This window comes from Perissodus microlepis, chromosome 7, assembly GCF_051167445.1.
Source record: "Perissodus microlepis isolate ML-2025 ecotype Zambia chromosome 7, ASM5116744v1, whole genome shotgun sequence".
Classification (NCBI taxonomy): domain Eukaryota; kingdom Metazoa; phylum Chordata; class Actinopteri; order Cichliformes; family Cichlidae; genus Perissodus; species Perissodus microlepis.
The window spans coordinates 20,694,025-20,715,203 of record NC_140467.1 but is presented as its reverse complement, the minus strand read 5'-3'; the positions used below and the strand labels follow the sequence as shown (position 1 = coordinate 20,715,203).

The following is a 21,179-nucleotide window of genomic DNA, read 5'->3' as shown; positions in this document are numbered from 1 at the left end:
AGTCGCCACAGCAGGTAGCTCTGCATGTTTGATTTGGCGGATTTTTAAACCCTTGCTGACAGATTTGTGTCACCTCCATGAATTAAACAAGGGATCTTCTCCTTGTTAGACAAATGTGTAAACCACCACACTATGAAAGCAATTTAGAAGATACTGGCAGCCACCAGTGCTAGCCCTCAGCCTCCTGGCAGCAGAATCTTTAGTTAGCGCAAATACCATAGAAGCAGAATTTCTAGAGCACCTGCCTGGTGGGTCATACTTGTGGGCCAATGTTACCAAAATTCAAACTCATCTGAGACTTTTAGTAGATACATCTATTGTGTCAGGCTTTACTAAATTATCACGTTCACCAGATGTTCAAATTACACTTGACCTCTGACTCTGAGGAAAAAGATTCATGCTTGTCTGAGATTTTTAGTAGATGCATCTAGTTAGCATGGGTGACAACAATACAGTATACAAACTGGCAGATAGAAATACCGTAATTGTCGGGCTATAAGCCGCTACTTTTTGCACAAGCTTTGAACCCTGCAGCTTTTAGTCAGGTGCGGCTTTTCTATGGATTGTCCATGATTTTTGTGATATCGTAAGAGGATTTGTTTTGTTTGTTCCGCTGTTGTACGGCACTACGTTGCCTGGCGGAAGGGCATGTGATCAGACACACAGTATCGGGGTTCAAGAGTGGTATGTTGGTCACATGTCCGTCCGCCAGGCAACGTAGTGCCGTAAGAAGTAGCGCGAAAAACAAACTTCAAAGTAGCGCTACGCGTTCAGTGGGAGGCGTGGATGATGTGCGGCGATAAACTTGCGAAAAGCAAGTTATGCCCAACTCCACCAGTGGATTCTGACAGCGTGGAAAAGTGTGAAAACATCCATGATCACCAACGGATTTCGAAGGGCTGGACTGCTGCATGATGGAGAGGAGGACACCGCCACAGCCCTTCTGAGGGTGTTCGACTCTGACACTGACAACGAGGATTTCTTTGGTTTTGAAAGTGACAACGAAGGAGAGAAGCGGAGAGTGGATGACGTAGCCATCCTGAGCCTGTTCGTATCCGACACTGGAGAAGAGGACTTTGGTGGTTTTAGTGCGCAGGAAGATGGTGGTGAATGACTGACTTTTCTTCTTGTTAAAGCCGTGTCACTGCACCTGAGCCTAAAAGGTAGGCCGAATCTATTTTTCTGGCGTGCTGTAGGTTATTGTTATGTACTACATTTGTTACTCATTTATGAAGCACAGTACATGTTTCGTACTTGTAATTACCGGTACTTGTACATATACCCTAAAAAGTTATTCAAATATGTACCCGTAACTTGTTTTTCAAAATATTAATAAAAGTGATGTGTCTCCAAACAGCCATCTTTCCTGACAATTCCCTTTGTGCATATTCTCTTACATATGATAAGTCAACATTGAAACACCTGCGGCTTTTAGTCAGGTGCGGCTAATGTATGTACAAAACAGGATTTTCCCCTGATTTTAGCTTGTGCGGCTAATATTCAGGTGCGCTTTGTAGTCCGGGAAATACGGTACCAAAGAACTGTGTTTTGTTAGTCTTGCCAGGGCAATTTAGATGTAAAACAAACAAAAGAATCGAATGTCATCAAAGGCCTTCAAGGAATTTATCAGAAGAATACCAAAAAACTGATTCGATGCATTTTCATCTTAATACATTTGAAAATCCCCAACGTCTGGGGGAATCACATCATAGTCCAACAGTCAGCATGACTTATTAAACAGTGTTACAGGAATACAACAAATGGTGTTGCATTCAGTCTTGACACACAAAGTCAAGGTAATAGTGTTGTTTATATTCAAATACCATTACACTTTTATAGACTGCTTATAAAAGTCAGATGTAGCCACAGTGATGTGAGCCTCTGGTCAGCAAAGTCACGTTTTTTGTGCTGTCCAAAAATCAGTTGGGGTAGGATCTTCTAGCTTCATATGGCTCTTTTGCATGTTTCCACTGATTCTACATTCAACAATTTGGAAACTGAAATGAAAAATTTAACCTAGACACCAAATTTGGGAGAAAAAAAAACAAAGCTGAAAAAGTATCACAGCTTCTGTCTGCTCTACCTCTTGATTTTGCTGAACCTTAGTGTTGGTGGTAAGCATGGATGTATACACTTAAATGTTTAGGCTTGAGTTCCTCTAACTGTGTACTTCAACTCCAAAAAAGAAAAAAGTTGTACATTTCCTCAAAAACAGCTCTTTGGATAGTAAAGATTACCAACCCAAGGTAGTCCCACCGTGTGACATACCCTACTTCATTTGGATTTTTTTTTAATCAAGGTCTTTTATTGAAAGAGATTTTTGTACAGTTACAAACAACAAATCAAACATACAAGCGGTTAATGCGGTTATGGCGTTAACATCATTTTACCAAGATTAACGCTGACAGCACTAATTTTAATGTTTTGGTGTCAACCAGCAAACTCTCTACCTAAATTAATGCAATCATTTGAATACTTTGGTTGATTATCGAGATACAAAGTTATGATGAGTAAAATACAACTGCTTAAATACAATTATAATCCATCAGAAGCAATTAAAAATAAGCATCATTTAGCATGGCAAACAGAGTATTTTAAAAATATTTGGGAGTTATAATACCTAAGGATCTCGCAGTTTATAAGTTTATATTCGAGAATAGATTCGATTAAAATGAATATACTGCCAAATTATTATATTTATTTCAAACATTGCCAATGGAAATAAGCCAGAAACAATTTAATGAATGGGACAAAATGTTGTCAAGATACATGGCAAGGTAAAAGACTCCGAATTAGATTTAAAACCTTACAATTGGATAAAGGAATAGGGGGGTGGGGCCTTCCTTCTCTCAAGGATTATTATTGGGCAGCACAATTAAGGCCTATGATATGCTGGTGTAATCCTTCATATGATGCTCAGTGGAAAGGCATTGAGGAGGGTCTGACCTCCATTCCCTTACAAGCTATTATAGCAGACAGTAGCCTGCAAGATTTAATAAAAACTATTTAAATGGATCAAGCTGACTTTTAGTTTGGGAAATAATAATAAAAGAGCATAAACTAGAAGAAGATATAGCAATTCTTAAGTGGTGTGCATATGATACACATTTTGTTCCAAATAAATTGGATACTAGATTCAAAGATTGGACAAATACAAGATTGGCGACTTTAAGTACGCTAATGGGGGAATGTAGACTTCTTCGTTTTGAAAAGGTTAAAGAAAAATATTAATTAGAAACACAGGATATTTAAAGATACCTACAGATGTGGCATTTTGTCAGCAAAAATATAAAATCTAAGGCTGAATTAAGCAAACTGCTATTACACTTATTTAAAAGGGCATACAGCTCAAATAAAAATAGAGGCATCATCTCAGGCCTGTATAAAGGGTTAATAAACATGAAATCACACTCGACCCTATATATTAAAACAAAATGGGAAATGGAGGGAGCAATAGATATAACGGAGGAAGCGTGGACAACAATATGGATAATATGGACATATTATCCATATTGTTATTGGAAAAGCCTGATAAGATATTTTATTACACCTTACCAAAAATCTCACTATGACGGTAACCCTCCCGTTTGCTGGAGAAATTGTGGAAACACGAATGCAAATCGTTATCATATTTTCTGGGACTGTCATGCTATTAAAGCTTATTGGAAGGGAACACATGTAGCAATACAAGGGATATTTGGAAGATATTTGCCTTTAGAAAGAAAAACTTTATTTTTTGGACTCATCCCAGAAGGATGGACAAAGAACGATAAATATTTGTTTAATATTTTATTGGCGGCAGGCAAAAAAGCCCTCATAAAAAATGGCTTTCATGTGAGAGCCCAACTATGAACATGTGGATGGAGGTCACAGTGGATATTTACAGGATGGAGAAAATGACAGCGGATGTGAAATAAAAGAGGGACCTGTGTGTATCACGTTGGAAGAAATGGATGAACTATATAATAACACGCAGGCCAGATTTTGACTTTGTTAATCTTAGATAAGATATTATTTATATTACTGGTAATTAAATCTCACTCCCTAACTGTTTATGCTTTTTTGTTTTGTTTTGATTTTTTTCCCTCTTCGGTCACAGGTGTAATGGGGAGTGACAGTTGGTTTAAATAAGCTTTTCAAAGGTGCTTGGAATTGTTAAAATATAAACTAGCCAAGCGGGAGCCCAGTCCAACACGTCTTACTCCAATGTCGGCTCACTAGCGCCCCCTTATTTAAATTTTTCACTCTCAAGGGGACCGCAACATGAGTAAGATGTTGTATTAAATAAAACTTTAAACCATTAACTGAAACCATAAGTTTATTAGTACAGTGTTTACTGAAGTCACAGATCAAAGGAGCTGAAATCAGCTTTCACACAGATTTTTTTTTGCAATCTGACTTCTTTTTGAAACCAGAGCAGTCGCCCCCTGCTGGCAAATGCTGGAAAGAATAAAGTTTTAAGAAACATCTGCATGGGCTTTGCTTTTAATCCAGGAAAAAAAACATTTAACAAACAGTAACAGATTTACACATCAGTTTGTTTTATCTGTAAATTGTGAGCTGATATTACAAACACATTAGACAAAAAAATAATAAAAAAAAATTCTGTAAAAGCTGAAAACTGTTACTGAATGCAGCTCTGTTTCCTCCATAATGATATCATAAAATTGCCTTAATGGTTATCACTTTTTTGTCCTTCCTGTTATCATCATTACATCAGCCTTTAAAAATCCCCCATTAGTCAACCTCTGATTGTGAGGTCAGCACTTCAGCAGCCAGCATGTGGGGATAACACTTAACTGGTCAGTAAATGTATCCGTCAGAACATGTGATGCGTAGATGTGGAAGCTGGGTGGTAAATACACATTCATTTGATTTATTTGGCCTAAAGTCACAGATTGGTCCCAAAGCATTTTTTCAGTCTATACAACAGGCAGCTTTGACTGAGCTCTGGCAGTAATTTATTAGAAAAGGTATGCACTGTATTAGACAGTATCCAATTTACAGGCATGAAGAGGGAAGACGTTCAACAAAAGGGAGATAAAACTACCGAGAACCAAACAGAGTGGCTAGAATTTTAATAGTTCATCTGGACCGGCATGCATTTGAAATCAATCTAATAAGCTTCTCTGACCTCATATTTTCAGCCTGACTCTGCCTCAGGGGCACATTCAAACCACCACAAAGCCTCAGTGCAGCAGCAGCAGCAGCATCTGACCGAAGCAAATGGTTCTGTAATTGCCATTACAACTTGTGGAAACCAAAGAATGGAACCAAAGCACTCTTGTGCCCTGCCTGCTGGTAAACTTTTTACCCCAGAAATCTGCTTCTCCTTATATTGGGGAGGAGCCGATCTTCCCATTGAAAGGAGAAAACACTCGATGTTTTCCTGCTTTCTCATTTTAAAGACATTAAAAGCTATTCTTTGCACGTTGGTTTAATACCATGTGACACATAACTGCTACCGATTCATTTTTTACACTACATGAATCGCATAGTTTCTTTTTTACATGTAATGGCACTGCATGCTTCTCTTTCATCATTTAGCTATACTGACCCCTCGAGAAATTCAACATTTTTCTTCTTATTTTTCCTGTTACTGTAATTTGTCATTTGGCCTTCTACCAATGTAAATGCTGCGAGCTCATATTGAGGATGACGAGTGGCAGCTCATCAAATTAGCTGACAAAATCCACCTACTAGCATCTCTAAAATGCTCACTAATCATAATCCGGTAATCTGACATTTCGCCAGTTTACAAGAGTCTGTCAGATTAAAGAAATTAGATAGCCACATGAATTTGTGTTCCGAAAGTGACAGAAAAACGATCTTTATACCATCTTGTTGGTAACACAACAAACTACAGCTGCTGGTATTTAACAGTTTTTAGATGCTGGCCCCTCTGTTGATGAGTTTTTGTTTTCTACCGTTTGAAATCCATCAACAAGAAAAAGATACCAGAAAAAAATGACTGATTACTGGTGATCAAAGATGCCGGGATTTTACCATATTTTTACCGTTTTACCAATGTCCTTTATTTAAATATGTTTAAGAATGGCGACGTGTCCAGGGTGTAACTGACACCTCAGCCTATCACAACTAGGATAGGTTTCAGACCCTCTGACTTGGATGAATGTTAAAAGTTGTTACAGCATTTTACTGTAAAGGTGTAGGTTCACACTAAAATACTGACAGCTCTGGTAGCTAGCATTTTACTTTATATCGTGTGATCTTTAAAATGTTGGAATGATTGGACTGAGGACAATTTAAAATGAACATTTAGCATCTATTCATACATGTTTCAACCTAATTTTTTACTCAGATGAGTTATGAGCAACATAATGTAGCAACAGTAAAACTCAAGTCTGCAGAATGCTTGCTGTTCAGACAGAAGCACTTACAGTATTTAGACGTATTTAAGCCAAAAAAGTGTATTAGTGTAAAATCTTTAATCTTTAAACATTCCTAGTGCGCACCTTTTTTGACACACCACAGTCAGACAGGTGATTGATAGGGAAGTAATTACATGGGACACAGTCACAGCCTTCATAATAAAGCACATATGCAGCCAAATAGTATCTACTTCCTCAGAGAGTACTGTAATGTTCCTCTATCTGTGTTATTATTAAACAAAAAGAGCATGTCAGTTTTTGTGGTGATGTCGCCCCCGGCAACTGAGCTCTGACAGGTATTCAGTCAGCCTGCAGATCAAAGCAGTTGTGTGTTGAACCACAGCTATGTGGCTAAAAAAGAAAAAAGCATTTCTGACACGTGTAACATAACCTTCATTCTGTTGGTGCACAAAAACCTCTTAGCCATGTAAGGTATTGTATACAGGCATCACATGAAAACTGTGTTTCTCCAAAGATTTTTCTCTGAAATTTGGAACAAGAATGAGCGTCTCACACATACCAGAAACCTTTATTTTCCCCAAACCAGCTGCAGTAACAGGTTTCTTTCCCCAGAGGCAGCGTGGGGGTCTTTAAAGGTGATTCATGATTTCCAGCTGACAAACCGTATTTCTGACTGAGTGTACAGCAGATTTATTTTACTGTACAGACTTGCACGTGGGATGCATGGTGGTGTCAACATGCACAGCTGCATATTGACATGACATCCCCATACATCCTGACAGGAAGCTGTGAGCTGAGGAACAAAATGGCTGCCAGCAAACAACAAACTACAGGCGGGCACATATCCCACACAGAGTCATGTTTAGGCTGAAGAGAACATGCTGCCCTTGAACAGACCAAACATGGAATTCCCAATGAAATTCCATAATCCATAATCCATTATTGATTTATAATCCACAGCAGATTAGGCAGCATTCCATTATATTTTCCCCCCGTTCTCTTGTCAATGCAGAGATTGGACACTGCAGAAAAACAACATATCTAGGTCACACAATAAATATTAAGTATAAGGAGTCATATGTGGTAAAGCTGATGCTAAATATAGGTTTCCTGCCTGTTAAGGGATTCCAGCTTCAGAGGGACATTTCTATAATCCATTTCATGCCTGGTCTCATGAGCTGACATTCCATCACCAGAGGGAAAAAAAAAATTCCCGCTGACTTCTCTACAGATTTCGTTGGCCTTTTTATTTTGGTCACTTCCTTTCTACACACAGGGTGTCTTAATGAACAACATATGAACCATATTCAGCTTGAAAACAAGTCAGCTTGATGGGTTTTTCCTTCAATAAACTCAGTCAAACAACAGCTAAAGTCCAACACAGGGGTGAACATTTATGTTTTCTGAAGCATTTTGGGTCTGAGTCTTGCTCTAACTATCAAACTTTTCTAGTCTCGATGCCCAAATGAACTGCACAGCTTTACACAAAGTTGACAACAGTGACAAAAAACGTAGTAAATGCAATAAAGCTTAATCCCAAATGGGATCTAGACAGAGAGAATGTCTAGATCTATGGATCAGTGGGTGATTTGCAGCCTTGGTCACAAAACACACCCTGCGACACGATTCAGACAACTCTACAAACCAACCAATCAGAGTCAACCATGTAATGAGACAGACGTTATTAGCGAGCACAACATTTGCCGAGCTGCAAAGGGCTGTGGTACCAAATGTCATCAAAAAGAGTAGCAATCCTCTTCAAATCAGACTTTACATGTCGTCAGATACTCATCTTAGACTTATGGGGCATTCCAGTTATTTCAGAAGTCCAATATCGGAACTTAGAGTGACATCACTCAGTTAGTTCATTCCAACAGTAAAGTCAGAAAAGCAGGGACTCGCTGCAGAGGCAGCTGAAAGTCCACCTGATGAGTGGAATCAGTCACTTATTTTAGAGACATACTGAATAGAATCAGTATAACCCAAAATACTATATTCAAAATACAGTCTATTTTGCAAATTTTGCATGTTCCAATTTGAGAAATGAGGATTATCCATAGTATGCTCATTGGCTAATGACTTTTGATTGACAAGTCCTCGGCTAGTGTGGTTTCACTGGTTAACTCAAAGCTTCAAAACAGGACTTAACTAAGTTATGTATGACATCACGCTAGCTACATCCATCTTTTATGCTGTTTACCTTTTTTTAGTAAAGTTTGTGCAGTGGAAGATGACTGCTAGACTAAGTTTTGCGCCTTTTAAATGAAATCAGACAGTCAGGTATCACAAAAACGCCACCGTTCATTTTAAAAATACACCCATGTGTCCTCCATTGGTCACAAGGCAAAATGCTAACCGCAGTTTAGTTTCTAATTTAGTTCCTTACCTCTAACACAGGCCCCGCTCCCAGGATGATCTGCTCCACCCCGCTGGCAAAGCCCTTCTGGCTGAGGGCTGTCAGGTGATGGATGAGGAAGTTGGTGCTTTGGGTCTTCCCAGATCCACTTTCACCAGAAATCACTATGCACTGGTTCTTCCGCCGCTGCAACATGGCATGATACGCCACATCTGCCACAGCATAAATGTGGGGCTCCAGCTTCCCCAGCGTGTGGTTGTCGTACATTTTGACATATTTGGGATTATAGATTGGCAGGAACTGGAAGGGGTTAATCACGATAAGAATACTCCCAACATAAGTGTAGATCTTCTCCTGGCGGAAGCGTGCACGGAGGCTGTCCAAAAGGGCGCGCTCCGTTAGCTCCGGGAGAGCACACAGGTCACAAGGTGGGTCGCTCCCTGCAGGCTGGGGGAGGAAACCCCGTTCGACCATGCGCCTTCGTTCCTCAGTCACCCGCAGCCACATTTGCAGGCTGCCCCCGTAATGAATAGATCCATCCAGGTTCTTCTCCCGCAGGAGGAAGCGGTAATCCTCGCCACTGCACAAGCCACTACGGTTTTCCAGGGCGGTTCTTGGCCACAGCATCATCCGCTGAACCGGGCAGTCGCCGGGATTGAGGATCCACTCTTCCCCACCGAACTCCTTCACCTCGGCCAACACGTAGCATTTGGTACGGTCCAGGTGTAACCGTTCGATGAGGCACTCGATGGCTTCAGCAGCAGTGGTGTTCTTGCGGGCGGTGACGGGGCAGTAGATGGTGCCCTCAGCCAGGGAGCCCGGATAGACGCGCAGGGTGAACTCCTGGTCCTCCAGGCGCCGCCGCATGCTGCCACTAATGGTGGCCATGTTGGCGCTGCTGGTGTAGCTGCAGCCGCCATCTTGTAGGCTCATGGCGGCGCAGCAGGTCCCATCAGCAAGCTGCTCTCAGGGACCAAAGGACTGACTCAGGACATCCCAACTAGAGGAGGGAGAGAGAGAAAGATGGAGGCGGTTAAGACGGACACATTTTTGGTTTCAGACATCAGTTCATGCCCTCACAGCGTCAAACACTTCCAAGTACATTGAGTCACAACGGGGTCATCAGAGTCAGGGCGACACAGTAGTCCGACTCAATGGGCTTTCTGTTTCGTATCGTAAAGGGAACCACTATGAGAGCCGCCGCAAAAGAAGAGCAAGAGCCCGATGCTAAGGGAGAGTCGAGAACTGATAGTGGGCTGATAGTTATTCAAAACAATGAGGAACAGTAGCTGCTGCATGAATTTAAAGGCTACTGGCCACAGCTTATCAGAGCCACGTACACTCTGTGTGTGTGTGTGTGTGTGTGTGTGTGTGTGTGTGTGTGTGTGTGTGTGTGTGTGTGTGTGTGTGTGTGTGTGTGTGTGAGAGATAATCCAAGTACTGTAGCTGTGTGCCAAGATTAACAGCTGCCACCTTCCACACAAAAGTGGCTGTAATGAGAGCACAATGGTGTAATTCACCACTTCCCTGTTGATAGTGGACACAGGACTCCATTCTCCCTCTCAATCTTTCACACACACAAACTTCAAATGTCACACTTGAAAATTTAAAGTGCTCTTCCATCGATTAATGATTTTGGGAGACAAACCGCTTTTAAATTCAATTGCACAAACAACAATACTGTACATTGTGTCTGGGACACGATCAGAAACAGACTATAGCACTTCTATGCTGCACTAGATTAATATAACTCTTTATATACAGCATTTTTTTACCTGATTTTTAACTGATGGTAACGGTTTATATTTACCTCTCTACTTAAATGTGTAACTGCTTTTTCCTTGGGCAATTAAAGCTCCAGCATTACTTATAATATACAGAACAGCTTTATTGTCAAACTCTGAAGTTGTTCTGTACACTACATGTGTTGTTAGTTTGGACTTTATCGCTTGAGAAGTAGGTGAAGTTGTGCCAGAAATCTCGAGAGTGTTCATACTGCATCCGTTTGATGGAGCCACTGAAATACTTCAAGGTTAATTTAACTAACTATTCTTTTCTTTTCTGGAGCCAGTTCACCTCAGTGTTTCCTTCATTCTTTACTTTCTCTTTTTTGGTTGAATTTTCTAATCTGCTACATCTCTCTCATGCCTTCTCCATTTTTTCTACGATACAACAAATACGCACCAGAGAGCCAAAGTCAAACGTCTGTCAGGGCGGCTGTTAGCAACACAGCTTCCTTTAGTTGTCCTTTGAGCTATGTGTACAGTATGTGGCCGACAAACAAAGAAAGATAAAGACAGGAGAGGAGAGGATGAGCCAGCCACTCGCCCTTTGAGCGCTCCAGACAGGCCTTCATCTCCATCCTGCTTGTCTGGAGTAATCCTGAACATCTACAGGAGTCTGCAGCAGCCCACAGACAAACAGGGAGGAAACAGACAGCCGAGTGTCTGTAAGACACAAAGAAGTGAGCTGTGAGGGATGAAAGACAGGGCAAAGGCAGAGGAGGCAGAGCTGAGAGACAGGCAGAGATGACAGAGAGCCTGGGACTTAAGATAACTGACGCAATCACTCGCTGGGACACTAATGAGCTGCTCAAATAGGTAGAAGGTCAAAGTTTCAAGTCTATTATGCAGAAATGCAAATAGAGTCAGTATTCATCACGGTGCGTGTACGCTGTGCTGGTTTCCTTTTGGGAATTTCTGGTGTTTTTACACAAATATACAAACAAACACTAAAGGCTTGTATTTCAATGCCACTCCAAAGTTCCCTGACACTGTGGTCACAACGATGTGAGTAATAATGGCAAAAATGCAATCCAAGGCTTGATTTATGGATGTTGATGCAATTACACTGTTCCTCACTATAGCCCCTCCTGCCCACACACACACAGTTTACTTGGATGGGCCACCCAGATTTAGAACCTCATTTTGGCATTTTTATTTCCTCCAAGAGAGCGACACCAACCCCTTTGCTGTCACTCTAAAGGCTCCGTCTCAGTTCAGAAGGTAGCCCTGGCTCTTCACATGACACGTTTCCTTACCAGCAAGTTCACTGTTCAGGTCAATTTAATTCCAATGTCTCTCCAGTGATTCCCTCCTCTGTGGTTGGACATACACTGTCAGCTAAATGAACCTGGAGCAGGTGGAGAACTGGCACACGTGTCACTGCGCTGTAATAAAACAAGAGCTGGAGTTTGAGTTTACAGCCGTGGATTGAGACTCTCACTTGGAGGGGCAGCTGATTGTTTTAGTCTGATGTGTTATTTATTCATCACAAACTAGTTGGTTATTAAGGTTTCTGCAAAGGATAACCTCATAAATGGTAACATTTATTTTTCCTTTGAGTAAGTGGATGCATGCCTCCATTTATGTGGAGACACAATAGAAGCTACATCTTGTTCATCCCACCTTAGTTCCCCCCTCTGGACAGACACTGCGGGACACATGCAGCCACACATAAATGTGACGTAATGACACGTGGAAAAGGAAGTAGTAAACACTGAATAGGGAACGGATTTTGAGGAATTCTACTTCTATAACATGAGAGCTTTTTAATTGAATGTTATTAGCATTTAATTTTTAGAAGCATCTTATAAGGGCTCAATGGTGAATTTTTGCCTGAGGCCCAAAGGACTATAGAATCGTCACTGCTGCACATCCTTACTGATGCCAAGTCCAGACTGATTTAATTTCATATAAAGTGACATTTAAAAACATATGCAGATGTGCCAGTTTAGCTCGCCTGGTGAAGCAGGCAACCATATACTCCAAGGGACCTTCAGCTGTGTCTTTCACACTTTTCTCTCTAATCTCCACCGCTCACAGCATTAAAAAAAAAGAAGTCTGACATCTTAATTTAGTGGATAACTACTGAGCAGACTAGTGTGTGCCTACTCTATAAGCATAATGAAGAGGTTTGATTCACAATGAGATGAAGCACAGTCTTGCACCTCGCTGTAAAGCTGCTGCTGAGCCCAGCTGCTGTGGCCTTCATTCAGTTCTCCAGTTGCTTCGTCTTCATCAGCTCTCTGCAGCTTGCTGAGCTCAGCTGCCAGTCCAACTCAGAGAGTCATTAAACCGGAAAGCAGCAACTTATGACTGCTGTCGGCATGTCTTCCTGTCACAGGCCAAAAATGAGCCACTGAGGGCAAAAAGCATGCAGATTTCCCAATGAGAACGGATGACAAGGAGATGCAGGAGCCTGGGGGAGACTGAAGAATCTTTCCACATTTCTCCATATTGGCAAACTGCACGATACATTCTTACACATCAAACAACGCTATAGCAGAGAGTGAAGAGGGAATTAAATACACTGAAATCAAATAAAATCTTCAGTGAACCCTTAGCTCAGAGCAACAAAGTGTGCAGATCTCCTTTGATGTCTGGCAGGTGGCTTCCTGAAGGAAAATCAGTTTGTCTGGAATCAGCAGAAGAAAACGTCGCCGCCTAAACAGAGCAAAACTACAACTCAGCTCCCGACGTGTGGTCGCTGGGAAATACCGTTTGAAAAACACTGCAGATGTCACCAAAATAAAAGGATATTGTGGATTAGGAGTTTAAAGGGCAATCCAAATCCCTACTTCGGGTAATGACGTCCACGCCCCACAAATATATATATATGTGTTGCTTTGGTGCCTCGAAAGCTAATACCACTGGCTTCCCTTTAAACCTTTGCCCGAGTCAGCGGACTGCAAGTCTCCAGAGCAGAAAATTAACCTGTTCGCCTGCATTTCAGCATTTAGCCTTGCAGAGAGTTCATGCAGGTTACACTGGACGCTCCTGGCCAGAAGGAGGTAGAGACTGGTGGATGGTGCAAAGGTCAAAGGTCAAAGTAACTAGTCAAGGTCACAAATCACACATGGTAGAGCTGCGACCTCGCTGCCAACATTTTTTGGGGGGAGATGGAAAAAATTGTTTCTGACATTTCCTCGAACAGCTGCACGCGGTGAGATCATTCGGGGAGGAACTGGATGACTTTTAGAAAACAAAAGCCTTTAATAATATGGCTGGACATGACCTTAACTGTATGTTCAACATCTACTCTAACTATTGCTGACAGAATTAAGGAGGATGATGGATGAAGCTGGAAATTGATACAAGTCGGGTATGGAAGAGAAGGGAGGAGATGAGATGATAGAAAGCAAAAGTAGTGGAAGGAAGGCGAAGCACAGGACGGGGCTGAACATCTGTTACGTCTTGTTTTGACATGGTTGAATCTGAAGTGCTGACAGCGTGTTGAGATAAGGACGTAAGCTGACATGGTGGAGAAATGAGCTTGTAGTTTAAAAGTAGAGAGACTGAAAGAGTAGAAGATGTCTTAATGAGAGCGTGGAAGTCATCTGACTTGCCGGATAGGTTCAGCCCAGGGTCACGGATACGCATGTGGAGGAAAACTGCAGATGTTTTAAAACAGGGCTCCTAAATAGATAATTAAAGAGAAGGAGACTGACAGAAAGTAGTGAAAAAAAAGGAGAAGGATTTCCTGTAAGCTCCTAAACTGATTAATCTGCCTACCAATCCAAAATTCAAAATTAGTTTTTGAATCAATTTAAAAATCAGCTATTAAAATAACTGTTGATAAAATACCTGCAGATTAACTAACTGATCGGATAGGAATCCATCGGCTTATCTGTAGAATCAGCCTCTGAGGTAACAGCCAGGATTTTCCGGCTTCCTGTGAAGCCACCGGACATCTAAACCAGTTTTCTACTTGCATTTAATCCCTATGATTTCCACGCCCCGTTTCCATACAGTGCTGAAAGATATATTTGAGCTATAGTCTCAAAGCTCAGACTATAGCTGCAATTCCTCTTCAGGTCTTCTTGTGACTGTTCAGTATTTGCACTTTCACAAAGCAAAAATGAATCCTTATCTTATTGATTGTGCAGGCTTCTGTTTATAGAGATGAACTAACTGACTACTTGTTTCAGCTCTAAAGGAAAGAGAAAGCTAATGGTGCCGGGTTGTTGTGTACAAGCAAATATAATTCTAAAGATATTTAGCTGTAAATATTGATGGAATTGCATTTGTTAAATAAATAAATGACTTGACTTCATGCGCCTGAATAACACTCTAGGTTTGTTGTTTGCGTCCCTTAAAAAAAGACTTCGGGTACTCTCAAACATTGTTTGCCGAGTTATTATCCACTATGACTTCCCATAAAACCATAGCGCCATCTCTTCAATGATGTTGACAAGTGTGCAGTGCGGCTGCAAATATCCATTAGCCGTTGCATTAGAATCATATTAAACTCATTTATTTGTTTTTGAGTTGAAATATGGTCAACATTAACGTTTGCCTCAGGCTTTATTGACTTCAGGCAGATTATTAGAAATCTTCTTAAGTCAAATGTTGTGTTCTAAATTATACCCTGTGCAATCCATTTGATAAATGCAAAATCTAAGTCTACATATTTGTTTGTCTGTCTGATGGCAAAATAAAAACAAAATTTCAGACAAAACTGCTGGAAGCTTCATCTCTTTTTCAAATTGTTACCCATCATAACACATGCTGTGCATCCTTGTTTGAGAGCAATTATGGTGCACCACAGTTTATATGATGCTATTTGACCTGATAGAGGGTAGAATAACACTTATTAGATACTAAGTGGACACTTTAGATTGCTACTTTACTGTTATATGACATGTGTTGGCTGGTTGCTAAAACAGACTGTGTACTGTAGAAAAGTAGCCAACTTGAATTTTGGAAACAGATGTGACAAATTAGAGACGGATCTCACTGGAAAGAGAACGCTGCACACCAAGATGTTCTTACAATGCAGATGCACCCTTGACTCACACTGTTACATACTGCCATTAGCATTTTTTACACATCAAGTAATTTCTGTGTAGCACACAGCAATAGCACACTTGGAGCCAGCACATTTCTGAATTATCCACTACGTTTGGAGACAAAAAACTCCTCTCAGGGCTCAGCAAAAATATGTTGCTTTTGGATAAAGTAGATACTGTTAAAGTTTAACTTTGAGGACATAATTTGCAAAAAAAAAAAAAAAAGGTGCAATAGATGTTACCGTAACAGCCAGAGTAACGACAGAAAACAAAATGTTCAAAATCGCAATATTAGCCAAACCTGAGAGAAATATTGTGGTGTTTCCCAGCTCTACTATTCACATATCAGCACAGTCAAACATCAGGCCAAAGACCAGCTAATGTTCAATGTTCCTTTGTGTTCTTACACACACCTCTGTCGGGTGATGTCTGGAAAAGTTCATGACTGTGCTACATGTGTTATAATCAGTTAGCTTGTCTAAATGGGATGCTACTTAACAAAATAAACATCACATTGTGTTTAGGAAGAGTTGAAATGAATGACTGAGACCACGACATCATGAGTAAAATGTTTGCCAAGTTCATAATTCAAGTAATAAGTAGAGTTGTTGTCTCATAGATTTACATACATCTAATGTCTTTTTGCAACCAAAGGATCTTCCCCCTGCTGGACGCTAGAGAGATTGCAGTTTTAAAGCACATCTGCACTAGCTTCATATTTTTACACCTGCAGATACAGCTTCCATCTTGTATACAGCCAAATATAAAACAATTTTTATATAAGTTCGTGAACCTGCAGCTACATTTGCTTGTTCACATCTGCACTCCCATGCGCCTGTGCGCACCCAGCCTCCTCCCAACACTGCAACTAAATTCCAAATGTGTGGGAACTGGAATAAGAACTGTTTTACATCAGCAGTGTAGCAAATAAATTACTGTGCTGCTGCAAGGAAGGCACTACAGAAGTCAGATAGTCTTCAGGATCACAGAAAAGTTTGAGAAACCTGCCAGGAACGGCAGGCACACATCCAAGATATTAAATGCAGATGAGGAGCTCAACTAGTCTTGCAGGTCTAAACAGTAACACCCCCTCCTCTCCCACAGTCGGTTCTCACCAATACACCAGCAATAAACATCAGACCTCAGTAGTCCCCCTGCACCGTTAACGCACATAAACACACAATCTTTCAACACAAAAGGTGCACTCTTACCCATCCCAAAACGGAGTGCTGTGCTAATAAAACTCAAGTGGAAGAATGGGAACTACAGGGTTTAATTATACTTTGAACTGTGACTGCACATCAAGTCTTTTCTGCCTCCTTACAGACACACAAACTCTCCAAGCCAGGATCACTCGTCACTGAAGATCATTTAAGGATTGCAGGCACAGTGTTACTCTCAGCAGGCTCACTCTTGATCTACAGTATCATAGCAAGCTTAGCCCACACACTCCCAAAGCATCACCTCAGATGAGGACCACACCTTATTATTGTCCTCAACAAAATGTAAAAGAATATATCGAAAGTTCAACCTACACAAGTTTTCAAAAAATAATAATCTAGGGCTCACGAATCATTTTCAAACCCTGCTGTTTGAAGCCAGAGATTCAAACAGTTCTTGTTCTCAGTTCCTGAAATCCTGACATTTTAAAGGTCAGGATTTTATATCTGCTACCGCAAAGCTGCTATTTTGAATTCCTGCAACATCTGAGGAAGATAGAGGAAGATAATCATCTTTTTCACTCTGTGTGTATCAACAGCTGTTTATTTGGACAGAAACTCGTCAAATCTGCATCCGCAGAGGTGCTAAAGAGTGTCAGTATATATGCAGGCGGAAAAAAATAACTGATAAAAACCACATGCATGAAAATCTTATACTTAAAAGAAATCACTTTTGTACTGGTGGTTAGCGCTGTGGGCTCCTAGTAATAATCCAGTCCGGGGCCTTTCTGTGTGGAGACATGCATGTTAGGATCGGATAAATTTGAGTAAAGATTGTTCCAAATCCAGTTGAAATTGACTTCTACGCCTACAATGTGCTGAAATTTGTGCAAGACTCGTCAAACGTTCTGTGAAAGGCGCCAGGGTTTTTTGCCCAACTTTAAACTGTTGCAGAACTGAACAAATAGAAAAACTTTCACCTTTAGACACAGATCTGTGTCGTACTTTTTAACAAGGCATCTCACACTGAGTGTCGTGTTCCTCCCGTTTAGTGTTTACTTTAAGCACAAATGTGACGCAGAGAGTTACTGCAGAACAAAAAATGTGTTCAGGCAACTTTCCGTAGAAAGTTAAAGGTTGAAATAAAAAAAGCAAAAAAGCTTAATAATAATCGCCCTATGTGTGTGTGTGTGTGTGTGAATTCCTGAATTCCAGTGGGCCAGCAGAGCTCACAGGAACTGAGCCCACACAGGCACAAACATCTGCCAGAAACCGATGCACACAGTACCGAGTCAGTTAGCGAAGCACTCTGAGGCTTGTGGACTGTATGTGTGTGTGTTGGGGGGGCGGGGAGCGTATGTGCAAGACGCCACTTCTGCACTGAGCTAGAAACAGGACTTTCTCATGTTAAGGAGAAGATCTGGTCAACACTCTGTGGGTTAAAGCTCAAGTGCAATGCAATAGGAGAATGATCCCAAGCACAAATAGGTCACCATCCTTTATTTATCCAGGGCGATCTGGCCACTTCTGAACACCTCAAAAAGGATTCAATTAAACTTCAGTGCAGACCGAGTTAAAATCTGGACCTGAACCCCAGTGAAATGCTGGTGAAAGACTGCAAACCCTTAAAACTGGCAAAAGGGAGTGGTGCCAAAATACTATGACAGCAAAGTCAGAGACAGATCTAAAGTTATTGGAAATACTGCAGATATTGTACATAAAGGTGCCACAGTCAGCAGTGGCATGTTCTCAAAATGCAGAATTAGCTTTTCTATTTGACAAATGTGCATTTTGTGACTTCACAAAATGCACATTTGTCAAATAGATATATATTTTTACACAGCACACACTACACAGCACCAGATCCTTCAATACTGTGTGATGTATGTTTAAGAGCACCATTCTCTCTCCACTCTTAGATTTCCCACTGGGGTATGACATCATCTCAGCCCATCCGCCCTTCTCCTGGCACACAACACACACACAAACACACAGTCATGTATCCATGCCTTCAGTGGACCTTCCATTAACTTACATTCATTGTCTACAATGTAAGCAATACCTACTAGCACAGAAACATCACCCTCTTTGAAACGTCGTGAAAAGCCCATCACAGCACTCTTGCTACTGCTCTTTTCCCAAACCATACCCTCACTTTGTAACACGTCTTCACTTTCAGTTATTTTAATTTTTTGTGTTCTGTCCCCATAAGGAACACATGTCCCCATAGTGTGAGCACAAATGCAGGTCCCCACAACATTAGTAAAACATGACACACACACACACACACACACACACACTTTAATGGAGCCGCAATGGGGAGCTCTATTGATTGAAGACCCCGCTTCTTACTGCAATCAAACATTAACTGTGATTCTCTGTTGCCATGGTAACATGGTAATTGAAATCAATTAGCATCTGAGCGTCACGATTTTCCCAATGTGATGTTTTTGTGCATGTCTGGTGTGTATGTTGGCACACAGAGCAGTGAGAGCAGCAATAGTAGTACTGTTTTGTTTTTTTATTTCAAAAGGCAGCAGAGTGAGCTGTAAACGTCCACCAGCAAAATTATAAATGTGAGTCTATGTGAGGAAATTTTTTTATTTTAATGTGTTCTGCAACCCGCTACATAAGCTCGCCACGGAGCCAGTATCATCTTTCGCTCTTTCTTCCTAGCTAACCAACCCCCAGGAGACGCCTATGACTCCATAAGTGATGAGCAAGCGAGTCGCTATTGATCAGCGAGCAGAGACAAAATGTCGACCTCCACCATCGGGGAGTGTGCTGGAGGCCGACTGCCTCAGGTTTACACTAAAGATGACTGACAGGAACTGGCCTGAGACAGACAGATGTCGGAGTGGTTTGGGTCTGTGTGCGTTATGCCATTTAATGTGGGACCTCAAACATCAACACGGGTGGATAAATGTGTTCACAGGACGTCACTGGTTAGCACCTTAAAAAAAAACCTGTCAAAACCAATGACGATACAGTCATCGGTCAAAACGGAGGGCACAACTGTTACACAACTCATGTGATTTCATAGCTGCTACATTCACACCCTTCTTTCCTTCATTCCCTCTAATCTCACCTTTTCCTACCTTTTCCCTCTGCCTACTCCTTTCTACTCCTTTTTTTCCTTCATCCTTTTTACAAATTCTTTTGTTTTCACTCCTTCCTTCTTTCCTCACCTCTCTCTCCTTCCCATCTCTCTCTCTTTTCATCCTACCTTAACTTAACTCTTCACCTGCCCTCCACATCTTTTCTTTTTTTCTTCCCATCTTCTCCCTCCCTTCCCTCTTTTCGCATCATTCCATCCTTCCCTCTTATTCCTCCCCTCCTTCCCTCTTACTCCTCCCCTCCTTTCACCCCTTTCTCCTACTTTCCTTCCTTTCTCCCTTCCTTCTGTCTTTTTGCTTTCCACCCTACCCTCTTACTCGTCCCCTCCTTTCACCCCTTCTCTTCCTTTTCTTCCTCTTTCACTTCCCTTTGCCTACTCCCTTCTTCCTTGCTTTATTTTTTGACTCCATGCTTTTTCCATGTTTTCATCCTTCTTTTCTTCCTTTCCTGCTTCCACCTCCTTTCCATCTTCTTCCCTGTCTTTCTTGTTCCTTTACATCTTCCCTCATTTTCCTTCCTCCAGTAATCCAGTCCCATTATTCCAAACTGAGTGTAGACCTATTCAAAAAAGTCATGTATATTGAATTTTACAGTATACAAAAAAGACAAAAACAAAATAAATCAGGGAATACCCAAAATAAATGAATAAATAAAAATAAATGTCTGTACAAAAACATTTTAGCTCATTTAAGTCCAAATTTCAAGTGATTAAGTGAGTAAATTAGCAAATGTAAGACATCTGTAAAAATGTAGAAAAATAAAAAGTCAAATAAACAGGGTGGGAAAAGAGTTATAACACAGATTTGAACCAATTAGTCCAAGGTCCAAGCTTTAATATCAGCTTGCTGTGCTGAATAAAAGCACTTTTGAGGAGAAGACGGGGGTAAGATTGGTGTGTATTTCTCTCCCACAGCCTGAGTGAGGCCAGAGAAAACACCCCCCCTCCAAGTCTATTTGCATTAAAGCTGCTTGTGCCCTGGACTTGTTCATCAGAACGCGAGACAATCTGCCCACAGTTTTGGCTCTCAGGGTGCGGTCAGCCAAGCACCACTCAGAGGAGCTAATGCTGAGTAACTGCTGGACGCCGCAGAGCTGTGGAAAATGAAAGAGAAGAACTTAATAAGGTGAGCCGGAGCAGCAGACGGGCTCGCTTCAACAAAACCGAGGAAACGGGCATCTGAGATGTCAACAGACTGACCACAGAGGTACCATCAGCTGCAGCCCACGGTGCAATTACCAATCATCAATATTCCCACTTTTCAAACAATGCTACAAGAGCGCCGTCTCCCCTCACAGGGTCACCGTGTCACTAATGGCTCCATCATACCTCATTGATCCTCCAGTTTCCACCTCTGTTTACTGTTCTGTACTGGGATTTGTGTCCGCAGGACGACAATCAATAC

At 41.3% G+C, this 21,179-nt stretch overlaps 1 protein-coding gene across 12 annotated transcripts in view; it reads right to left on the bottom strand.

Moving 5' to 3' along the window:
• LOC146383002 (unconventional myosin-IXAa-like) overlaps positions 1–21,179 on the bottom strand; it is a 151,964-nt gene that overhangs the window by 103,161 nt on the left and 27,624 nt on the right. For all 12 annotated transcript variants that reach the window (XM_084934072.1, XM_084934064.1, XM_084934065.1 and 9 more), the window contains exon 2: positions 8,740–9,709. In XM_084934072.1, the coding sequence (XP_084790198.1) occupies positions 8,740–9,642 (903 nt within the window). In that variant the 5' untranslated portion in view covers positions 9,643–9,709. The remainder of the gene's footprint in view (positions 1–8,739; positions 9,710–21,179) is intronic.